The sequence below is a fragment of the Fringilla coelebs genome (assembly GCF_963513975.1).
Source record: "Fringilla coelebs genome assembly, chromosome: Z".
NCBI lineage: Eukaryota > Metazoa > Chordata > Aves > Passeriformes > Fringillidae > Fringilla > Fringilla coelebs.
The window spans coordinates 23,148,422-23,160,530 of record NC_140031.1 but is presented as its reverse complement, the minus strand read 5'-3'; the positions used below and the strand labels follow the sequence as shown (position 1 = coordinate 23,160,530).

Sequence of the window (12,109 nt, the reverse complement as noted above, 5' to 3'; positions counted from 1 at the left end):
CCTTTTGAATTATGGTCATGAAATTTAACATACTCATTTATCCTGATTACATGGGAAAATCATGTGAAATTTGACATTTTGGCTGCAAGGCCAACCAAGGAATAGCCTAACAGCTAGAAAACCTGACTTGTTACCTGTCCAGAGAGAGGCCCTCTCTTTGACATACCTGAAAACACTGGTAGTCACCTGTTCCCTGGCAGTGCCAGTAAAGATTGCATTCAGTCCATTTACAGAGAGAGAAATGCAAATGTCAGCAGTGTGCTGGAACAGTTGTACCTGCCCTTCCCAACAACTCTCCTGATGAACTCACCTGATCTGAGAAGATTAATCCATTGCAAAAATACATGATTGAAACTGAACCTGAAGTAAGCAGGAATTCTAATGGTAGCTGGAAGAAAAGTCTATGGTTTAGGTGTACCCTGGAACTTGCTGATCCTGCATTTCCCCACAGGAACACTGACAAGTAAAACATTTTACTTTTTCTGGCTGGATGGGAGTCTCCATTCCTTCCTGGCAATTAATGATCCTTGGCCTCAATTATACATATCGTTGTCTTCTTCCACTTGGAAGAGAGCCACCCAGTACACCTGGGCACAAGGCCACGAGCTTCCTGTAAACTCCAGCTACTGCAGAAAACCTTAGCTCTTCAGAAACACAGGCAACACTAAGAACGAAATCAAGATTACCAGCTTCAAACTGGTAACGTTACAGGTATAGACAAACCAACTCTGAACTCAAGATACAGGGTTTAGTTCTGAGGGGGTGCAGGGGGTTGGGTTTGGTTTTGCTTTTTATTTTTCACTCCATACAGATTGATCGATGGATGGGTACATGGGTTCAAACCTGCCTACCCTTACTCTCAATTTCTCATCTCAGTCCCTAACCCAGACAGCACTCTTGCTCATGCTTGTTTAGGAATTGCTTTTAACTCTTGCAATTCACAGTCTAGGATACTAAGACACACAAAAAAAGAAGGGAACAAAAGGTGATAACATACATAATATGGTATACCCTATCTGCTATAAAAGCAGAACAAAGGCTACCAAAAGAAACAGAACACTAATGCCCAACTGAATAGCATGTAGGAAATGGAATTGTTAGTCCTTTTATTCTGCTTTAGCAGTATTGAACTTTCCATCCTAAATTATTCTTATGTGAATTAAAACTATATTCAAAGACCTACTAAAATAAATATACCTTCTATGAAGACAGACAACAGGATTTAGCCCTATCAATGAATACATTACATGCAGCACAGAAAACGAAGAAACAAAGCAATTTAAACCAACACAATTTTTGCAAAACTGAAAGCTGGTCACAGACCTTTCAAATTCTGCAGAAACTTGGGTTTTAAGGACTTTGTAATCCTTTTTAGTGGAATAAAAGAACATTGAAATAACTCAGCTGGAGCTATGCTGCCTCTTTTTCCAGTCATTTAAGCATGTCTGCACTGTGCTGTTGAGTATTTTAGCTTGCTTGAATCAGTCACAACATCATGACCTTCAGGAACCAGGTCAGGTGTGCTTTTGTACTTGATCTCAAAGGCTGGACAGCATGACACAGATCTGTGCAAATGGTTACACTGTGAGCCAGCCTGACTGAGCTCAAGTCCTGCACTGAGCTAACAAAGCATCAAAGCTGGATCCATGTTCAGTGAGTTTAATGTCTGCCAGATTTCCCATATGTCCAATTCCAGATGCACACTGCAGAGGCACCTAACTGAGCTCTGTAGATAGCAGAGTTTTGTCTATAAAATTTACTCACTTGTACTCTATGCTGTGCAAAATCAGTTAACCTACTTCAATATCACAGAATGTTCTTGAAGAAGTACACCATGCTTGTGAGCTATTGTGTTCATACTGAAATATTCAAAATACCAAGTTAAAGTTGTATGAAGGCTTTGCATCTGCAACCAAAATTAATCAGCAACCTGGATAATTCTCTCAAAGACAGCAAAACTGACTGCATTTATACCTTCCCTTTCTTACAGGACAGGAACAGGTAGCATTTCCCTCCCCATTCCAGTTCTGTTTCCTGGGCTGATTAAATTCTTCTCATACCAGAATGATGATTTGGTGATTTGACATGAAAGTTACCTGATAGTGCTCCAAACATCAAAGCCATCCAAAGGTTTAGTGCCATTAGTACGTCCTCCAGCAAGGTGCACCAGCGTTGGCAGCCAGTCAGAGATGTGGATGAGCTCATGACTTTCTACACCTTTTTGTTTCAGCAAAGGACTCGCAACAAAGCCTACACCTCTCACTCCTCCTTCCCAGAGGGTCCATTTTCTCCCTCTCAGCGGCCAGTTATTCCCCCCTGCTAAAGTTTGTCCACCGTTATCTGAAAAACAAATAAACAAAAAGAATTCTTGGTAAGAAAGAAACAGAACAATCCTCACTACACCACCTTTTCACCCATTTGAAAAAATATTTTCACAGTACAGGTGCGTCATGTGAGTATTTGCATACTGCTGTTAGGTGTCCATATAAAGTGAAACATTCAGGGCCAAGCAGCAAACATGTTACATTTTATTACCTACAAATTACATCAATGAAAAGCTATCTCTGGGCAGAAATTATCCCAGACTAGAAGACAGTAACTTAGAAAGACTGTGCTAAGAATGACTTCTTACCATGACTCAAAACACCATTAGGTATCCAAAGCTTTCAGAACAAAAGACTCCAAAAATTTAGTTTCAACTAATTTAAAGACCACAAGAAGAGTTGCTATCAATGCCATCATTAGCACTCAGTATAATATGCTTAAAATGGAAGAAGTATAATATGCTTAAAATGGAAACCTGTTATTCCAGATTCAGGACAACAGTCGCACACCTAGTTTAAAAACAGGGTTTTTTCCACATTTTTAGGCAGCCACACATAAGGTTAGACAAAACAGGATTTCCTTCTCCTCAGGCAGAATGATAAAGCCCTAATAAAATGAATTTAAACCAACATAACTGAAGCGATTCAGAAATTGAATTTATTGTTTGGTGAGAATAACATATAAGATGGTTAGAGAATAAGCTGAATCACCACAACTACAGAAAAATCTTTGCAAATTAGAGATGGCTCATGGTGTGCTGTTAACTCTCTCTGACCAAGCTTCCACATTTAGGTTAAAACTCAGATCCTCGAAGTTAACAGGAATGATACTTTGAATTTACTTCAGTACTGTTATACAGTTGTTCTTGTTTAAACCTACTGTAATGTTTCCAGAAGCGTCATTGCTGGCAATTCTGTTAAGTATACCTGTCCTCTATTTTAATGAGGTTAAAATTATTTCAAATAGTAGTTGCTGAACTGACATTCAGTGCAATTTGACAGGTTTGTATTGTATTCTCTAATTAAAAAACATGAATTTGAGGGAAGAAACAAGAAGTTTCCCAGTCCCTTACAGAAGAATTTCACTGTAACTAGAATAAAATTATCTTTCTGGTTGACAAGAGTTCAAGAAGCATTTGGACATACTCTTGGGCACATGGTGTGATCCTGGGGGATGGTCCTGTGCAGGGCCAGGAGTCGGACTGAATGGTCCCTTTAAACTCAGCTTATTCCGTGATTCTGTTTTTAATTTGGGATCAATGTAAATCCCCACATCTTTCTACTGCACTTTTGTTCTACAAAGGAATAAACCACGGATATCCGTGAAAACTTTGAAAAGCAGAAGCCTAAGCTAAATGAAGCACTTGGCAAAAAAAAAAATTATTTGAAAAGAGTTAAATGTCCTGTGACCCAACTAGCTTCCAGTTGGGCATCCATGTTCCTGCATTTTGGATTTAAAAGAAATTAATGAAGACTGCTACCACTATTCCTTACACAACAATGTTGAGCTCTGAGATCTGAGAACTTAAAGCAGTTGCTGGTTACAACAAAAATGACAAAAAAACCTATGTCAAACCACGACAATCAGTTTCAACAATTCCTTCTTCTCATAATGTAAACAGGAATTCCTGTCAGAGATACTCATGGGACAGAGTTTTCAGTAGCTTTTAACCTTTAGTGGCCTTGGAATAAAAGGCATCTTATCCGCACTGTATCTGAGCACAGTTTGGACATACAGAGGAATCAGAACTTAAATATTTCACATACCTCCTTTGTATTACAGACTGCTCACTGTCTGTGTCTGTTCAATAGCAGTACAGGAGGGTTTTTCTAATTTCTGATTATCAGCAACAAAGTAGCAAGGAAATTACAGAAGTAGGTGGCATTTCTGAAGAATAGTGAGAAAGAAGTTTGCACTTCTCAGGTTACAGTCAAATCTTTACGTTACTTTCTTTTTCCTTGTTTTCTGTAAAAACATTCACATTCTGCCAGTTTCTCCACTGATTAACTTCCCTGATAAAAGCAGTCTATCTAACATACATCCTGAAAAAACTTGTGTCTTTTATTAATAGTATATCAAGCTTAAAAGAAAAGGGAGAAAATTTGTGTTTTGATAGTTGATCTGATATGCAAATTAAAAAACAATGAACATATGAAACAAGGCTCATCCCCCTCAACTGACTGCTCAATCTCACTTTGCTAAAACATTACTTTTTCCTTCCTTGGGAACCTATGTTCAAGTGCTCCTTCCTGCGTAATTTCTTGACTGAGTTATCAAGAAAGTGTTGAAGGAGGGAAAAGGATGGTTTCTGTTTTGACTATTAAGGTCTGTTTTCTTTCTAGGTAGGCAGAATGCAAATGATGTGTCACTAGCAGCTTGCATGTAAGCAACACCTTTCACACAGTCTGAAATGTTATCGAGGGCTTCAAATACCTACAATTTGTTAAAGAGGAGTTGGTTACATAACAATGAAAGACCCTGATGGGACCTGCATTAATAAAATATTAAGCTAACTACTAAATAATACAGGGAGAGGGAATAAACAAGAAGCCACTGATTGCATGGAGTACAGACCTGACACAAAGTCCACTCAGGACTGTAAGTGCTGTTCTGGTCCTGGTTTGACCTCCAGGAGTACGTCTGGACAGCAAGAGACAAGATGGGCACCAGCTGTGTGTGTGTGTGCTGTGGATGTATATATTGATGCTAAAAGCTTGCAAGGGTTCAGAAATCCAGTGAAGAAGTTACAGTCGAAAAAAGTATATAGTTCCTATATGAAAACACATCACCTCAGTCGCAGGAGTTTCTTCAGCCACAAATGCTGAAGATTTGCAAGTTTTCACTAAAGTTTCCTAGACATGTGCCAAAAAGAATTGCCGTAGTGAGGGGGTGCCTGGCTAGGCAGATTCATCTGTGGAAGGATAGTCACTTTCATTTTCTCCCAAATAAGTTATTACTTACTAACTCTTTATGCTATTTTACCCAAGTATCTCAAACATGGAACTAATTCCATGCTTAAGTGGAAACTCACAATAGTTTTAAACACACACTTAAAATCCACCTAGGTGTGAGCAAATGAAATCATTGCTCCTTCATGTTCTACACTGGCTTCAATATCCAATTCTAAATCCATTTCAAAACAATATTTTCTGAACTATTTATCACACACTTTTGTAACTTTTTCTCTCCAGGACTTATCCTATCAGAAGACAGTCTCCAGAGCAGAGTTTTTGGAATCAAGCTACCTACACCTTGTGGACCAAATTTATAAGATTGCTCCGAATTAAAGTTTTAGCCTTGCTACTTCAGCTGAAAACACAAGCCTCCCCTGGGCATGATATTTCATTATTTATTTGCTGGAGACAAACATCAAATATGGTTTTCATTAAAAATTCTGAAATAGTGTGGAAAAGGTAGTGAGTGTATGTTTCTTATCTGTAAGAATAATTTTGGCAATTACATCTACATAATTTAGACTACAGCAGTACCCACAACACACTAGGGGAACTAAAAAAATCAAACTAACCAGCTCTTGTCCCTGAAGAAAGGATGAAAGAGGAGCGAATAAGGCTGTATCTAGAATTTAGGCCACTTGGCATAAGTATTATCTAGCCAATTTATGCAGCTTTGTTTTCTTTCTTTAACAGAAAAATCACACATTTTTAAAGAGCTTTATTCCTTGCTTGGCTTGCTTTGAGAGATGTTCAGCTACCATTGTCTCTCCCAACATTAATCACTCATGTATTATTTTAATGAGGGGGGTACCTAGATGCTTTATTTCCATTCTCACTGAATTTTCTTCTACAAGTTGAAATTTGTGGCAACAAATGAGAATATGGGGAAAAGCCAGTCTCACTAATACAAAAATGGGCTGAAACAGAATTTTTAGCAGGCAACACTACCAACAATGAAAAAATGCATAGCACACATATGCTGGGTAAATGACAAAACAAGAGAATAAAGGAGAGCAATGGAAGCATCCTGGCTACTTTAAAAGGTAGTTTCCATCAAAGCTGAATCAACACCAGCTTCAATGGAACAAGTAAAAACAACAAAAATATATCACAAAGTACCTCCAATCCCAGAACAAATTAGGTGAAAATAGGACATATTTTCAACACAGAAAAACAGAGAATATAACCTATTCTTAAAATGCAGGTGATTGCCTTTCAAACTACTGTGGTTCTCCTATCAAAAATAAAGAGAAAGAAGGGTTACTTTAAAAAATACACTTAATAAAATTCTTTCAACATAAGAAAAGCAGATGCAAAGTAAAGCTTGTGTGTCTTAAATATACAATACAACTTAAAAAATGGAGGCAAATATTCTTCTCACAAACATCTGCTTTTGTAATTAATATTCATTGCCATACACATGAGAAAGAGTTTAATTTGCTAAATCCGTAATTTCTAAACTGTAAGAGATGTTTTGCAGGAGTTTTTAAGAGAATCAATAAACAAAACTATACAGCGAGGCCCTTCTGTTTCTCTCAAATACTTCTCTGAAGAGTTGCCAGCTGCCAAACATTTTGACTAGCGCAGTGTATATATACAGTGATGTGGGATGTGTGTAACTAGCAAGCAGTTTAATAACTAAGATTTCTTTAGAGAAGGGATGGACAATAAAAAACATCAATTCTGAGAGCAACAATTAACAAAGCATGGACTCGCGTCTTTGGATAGAGTTGCTTTCTTACAAAATTACCCTGGAACTGAAGCAACAGTCTGCTTTGCACTCTAAAGATACCATTGGAAATAGATGCTCACAACTATGGGGGAAGCTTTATATGGGATTTGTGCCTACCTAGACAGTAGAAAGCAAAAAAAAGAGTAAAAGGGTTTGTTTAAGAACAAACTCAGACAAATGCCCTTACCAGGATCATAAGCATCTCTTGCCTGCATGCTTTCATTGCCAAGAAAAATTAAGAGCAGTTACTGAACTCAGGGGCCATATTAATAGCATTAATAGATTTGTTTAAGCACCAGAGATCGCTTCTCTGAGAAATTCAGTTTAGACTCATCAATGGGCTTAAATGTTATTTTTAGGAAAAGAAACTAAATGGAAACAAGTACTGCAACACTGTGTAAGGCCAGCTCTCTAATAAAGTAAGCTTAATCTCCCCAGGTTGTTCACATAAAAAAAAAAAATCCATTCTTGTCTATGCAGTGGAATGAAAAACTTATTTTAAAAAGCTATAAAGAGACCTTTATGTTTTATTTTTTGGATAGTGGGCAAAAAAGAGTTTCCAAAGACCACCTACATACAGGTGTATGTACATACATACCACCTACATACAGGCAACACCCTGCCTTCTCCACCATGTGGACATGGGGACCAAGTGACTTCCTCCTGCAACTTCTACTGCCTGCACATGCTACCTCAGCAGCTTTTGATCACACTCCTGCCTCACATTAATGGCTTAGAATAGAGGTACTATTTTCTCTGCAAATAGGCCAGAAATTAGTCTTCATGTAGAGATATTCCTTGCTGGTTTTTTGTCAAGTCTTAGATAGGGCTTAAGCGTGCAGATTAAAAGTGAAAAATAGTACATTAAAATTTTTGCCCTTTTTTTCCCCAAAAGAAACAGCGTGTCATCTTGCACAGCTACCTATTTTGTTCAAACAGACCAGGCCTTGTTTCAATTACGCTACAGAAAAGCGAATTTTATTTTTCTTCCTAACAGAGCATATGTTTTTTGTCTCCCTTGTGACCACTCAAGTTGCTGCATTCTTCTTTCAACCACAACTGAGCTACACCCCACAGTCCCGCTGATATGCCTGGCAAATTGTTCTAGACAAGCTCTTCCGAGAGGGTTTCCTGGAATTCCTCCAGGACTGTATTTGGTGCTGTTATTAAGCAGTTTTCACTCCAGCACTTCTCTTCAGTTTGCATTTTCTTAGTTCAAATAATAAAGAGCTACCTATAAGTCCCCTTACAAAGGAAAAAAAAAATCACTCTTGCTGACTACTTGAGTCAGACAGTAGGAATACTTCACAAACACACTCATAATTTACATAAACTGCCTTCAACTTATTCTGCCCCTTCCATTCTGCTGAGATGATATAAGTGTGTTTAAGTTTGTGATACATGTTATACAAGTGTAATTACAGTATCAGAACTGTAATTTTAAGTATATGTCCAAGTAATCTTAATTCTCAAGGTAAGTTTGACAACATTTTTTGGCATTTGTAGGAGTAATAAGGAAAAGAAGGAGTAAGAAGGAGTAATACGGAAAATCTTTATGACAATAATTTTAGAAAATACAATAGTAATTATTTAATTCCTACCAGAAGAATAACAATCTTAAGGAAAAAAGTTCTCTTCCAGCACAATCCAATATGACAAGTATTTCCAAACTGTTTTTCTCTGTATACCTCACTGCACAACAAATTCTGCATAAATAAATTCTAGCAGTAAGTTACAGAAGACCAAAAGTGCTCGATATCACACAGACACAAACAAAATTAAATATGTTAAATGTTTTATGTTACTGAGGTTTGCAAATTTAAATACTTCTTGGATACTTATATTCATTTTTTAAAATAGCTATCTGAAACTTTAATACATCTGTATGTATATAACTCCTATACCCACTGAACAAGAAATAACCGATCAACATTTAGTATTTGACTGATTAGGAATCAATAAAAAAAAAGGTGAGAGAAATCAGGTGCAATGAAGTGCTATATGCCAAGAAAATCTTTTACTGTAAAAAGACTTTACTATCCTACTCAGAACACTGCCCAAATAAATAATTTTAAATAATAAATCTGCAAAGGCAATGAAAGAAAAAACTTTAAATATCTAGGATTACATAAACACAATTAGGTATTGTGAATCAATTCCGTATTTGTTTATCATGTACTCATGATAACTTTAACCAACCATTAGAATCTTTAAAGGTCTAGTATAACATCTCTGGTTCGTGGCTACCAACACCCAGGTGAAAACCCATTTAAAAACAATTACAAAACACTTGCCAAATAATCCTTATGTACCTACAGTACTTCTCAAATCCAATATTGGCATGCCCCAGCTTTTTTTTCTGTTTTCCACCTGTACTTTAGCTCCTAGCCTTTTTTTTAACTGATTCATTTCTCTAAAGCTGCAATAGAACTCCCATGCTCTTTGATTTCTCCTCAAGGGCCCCTGCAGTAAGCTGATCTAGCACACATCTGTCTGATATGCAAACTGTGCCAAGCTCTGTTTGAAAGCCTTGTCTAAAGCCACACAATATTTCTGAAGTGAGTTCAGACCAGAAGAAAAAAACAACTTCAATTTCTTTTATAATTCAGGGTACTTCAACATGTTATCAAATTAAAGTATCTCCAAAATTAGGAGAAAAAACTTTTTAAGCTTCTGCTACTCCTGAAACTAAAGGCTCCTACCATCCTAAAGCCATCAAACTATATGTAACTTAACATAAAATATGTACATTAAAAGTTTGAAGGGGAAACATGGTCAATAATGACTCCCATTCCAGTTTCTTGCTTCTGATTAATATATTAAAGGTTTTGTGAAGATAACAGCGAAACTAATGTAGTTTCTCTTTGCTAAATGGAAAAGAATCTCTCCTATATGCTCCCTCATTGCATTTAAAAATAAATAACTGTTGTAACTCAGAAGGATGTTCAGCTTCCAAGTACATCCCCCATCCCTCCCTACCAAACAGAAGAGATATGTCCATATGGTAAACAGACAATAAAAAGAGGAAGACAGGATAAGGCTGACATATGACCAAAAGTATGCTGGGAAGCACTGAATTTCACACATTGTATTTTATAAGAACAGAGACTGTCCAACAGCTGGCAGCACCTAGGTGTTTTTATTCAGTAAAAGCATTCAAAGGTTTATTCTGCATACGTTTGGGTTTCTTCCTCTACTTCTGGAAGCAGCATGACTCTCTTAGAACAAGCCTAGTGCTATTATCAAAATAATATTATGGATCTAATTAGGAGGCATATTTATAGCAGCTTTTGGAAGAAAAAAAAGCAGAAAGTAGGGATGCTTTTACTGTGCTTACAGATACTCTTTATAAGGAGCAACTAGTGAAAACCACACCTTCAGAGGTATGGAAAGATCTGACCTCAGACCTGCTACATTTGTACTTTAGGCTGCAAGTTGTAAGGCAAGAGAAGAGGATGCTATCCCAAATGTGAAGACAGAAGCTGGTGGAAAACTAGTTTCACATTTATTGCTGATCAGAGCCATATACAAAAGAGGTCACTGACTACACATGAAGCAGAGGCACTGAGGTGCACTTGGCCCACAAGGAGACCAATAACCTTAGGGGAGCATTATTTCACTTTTCTCAAATGTCATTTGAGGGGGAGAGAAGAAATTACTATTTTGACCATACAAGCTTTTTGTTTTCTTTTAAAAAGAAAAAAGAAAAACAAAAAAAGAAAAACAACCCCAAAACCCACTTCCAGGGATATGAAGCTGCCAAAACTTAGAATTGAAATGCAAACAGCAGAGACCTAATCTAATATACAGGCATTAAAGCCCCAGGGTTCTTCCCAGAACCCATATTTTCCATCCTAATATCCTGCACCCCCTCTTTCTTGGAGTTTATTTGAGAGGAAGCTGCTCTGATTGCCTTCTGTCACTCCTCTGGCACACAATAAACAGAGCTACCTGGAGTTAATTTAAGCAGTTTAGCACATCAGGATACAGCTGGGAAAGGTTTTGGGAGAAAGGCTGGGGAGAAAGAACAGGGCTACACACAGTCCAACCCAGCCTGTAGACAGGAAGGTGGTGCAGATGGGCACCTTCCAACACCAGCACCTGCAGACAGGGAAAACTGCCCCATGATGAAACTCTCCAATCAGCCCAGGAACAGCAGAAACCTCGGTGCAAGGAATTTAGAAATCCACTCCTAAAAGCAGGAGTGGGAGGGCCACTCCTTCATGTAAGGAGTATTACAGCTGATCCTTGGCCATCCAGTAGTAACCCAATCCCTCCTCTGTGTCTACCACTTTTATATTTCACCCTCTATAAGCCAGATGTCTTTTTTTCTTCTTAAGTTTAGACACATGCATTGATTTTACACTGTGCAAAGGATGACTTGATTCCGGCCATTGGACAGATTTACATCTGTTTTTTACATCACTTTTGTTTGAGTTCTTAATCTCTTGGGGCCCTAGCTATACCCAGAATATACTGACTGAGTTCATTACCAGAAAGAAACACATACCTGCTGTCAAAATAATATAAAAATGAAACAAAAGTCTTTAGTTATTGCTTACCACAGGGGACATTTCTAAAAAGTGCAGCATGCACCTTAGGAAGAAGTATGTGTCCATACACTAATTCTCACACTGAGCACATAAACCACAAAAACTGAAACTCTTTACTCCAAAGAGTGAAGAAAATAACATTCTTTATAACACTAGTTTAACAGAGGGGATGAGAAAGGCTAATTGTTTTGTGATCAGTTGTAACTGTTTTGCTTGCTGTAGGCTGTGTCATTCTGAGATCATGATGAAAAGAAATAGGTAATTTTATTGAACAAGGTGGAAATGCAACCATTTTCTCATCTCGCATAGGCACATCCAGCATTGTCTAAGGCTCTCCCAACAGCACCCTCAGCTTTTGCTAAATGCAACCAAGATTGCAGGGGAGGAAAGGGTTATTTTATAAGTTAATATGGTGATAGAGAAACACAAGTAATGGAAGTTTACATAAATAATATCTGTTCCCTCTAATGACCGAAGCAGGGTTTTTAACCAGTTTCCATATATCCATTCCTCGGCAATGGATTATGTTTTCCAGGCAGGAAAAT

The 12,109-nt window shown here is 37.6% G+C and overlaps 1 protein-coding gene across 1 annotated transcript in view; it reads right to left on the bottom strand.

Annotated features, from left to right (window-relative positions):
* Positions 1-12,109, bottom strand: part of ARSB (arylsulfatase B) — a gene marked incomplete at its 5' end in the record, with an annotated part of 62,751 nt that overhangs the window by 30,098 nt on the left and 20,544 nt on the right. The window contains one exon of the mRNA XM_084225317.1: positions 2,097-2,340. Within this exon, the coding sequence (XP_084081443.1) occupies positions 2,097-2,340 (244 nt within the window). The remainder of the gene's footprint in view (positions 1-2,096; positions 2,341-12,109) is intronic.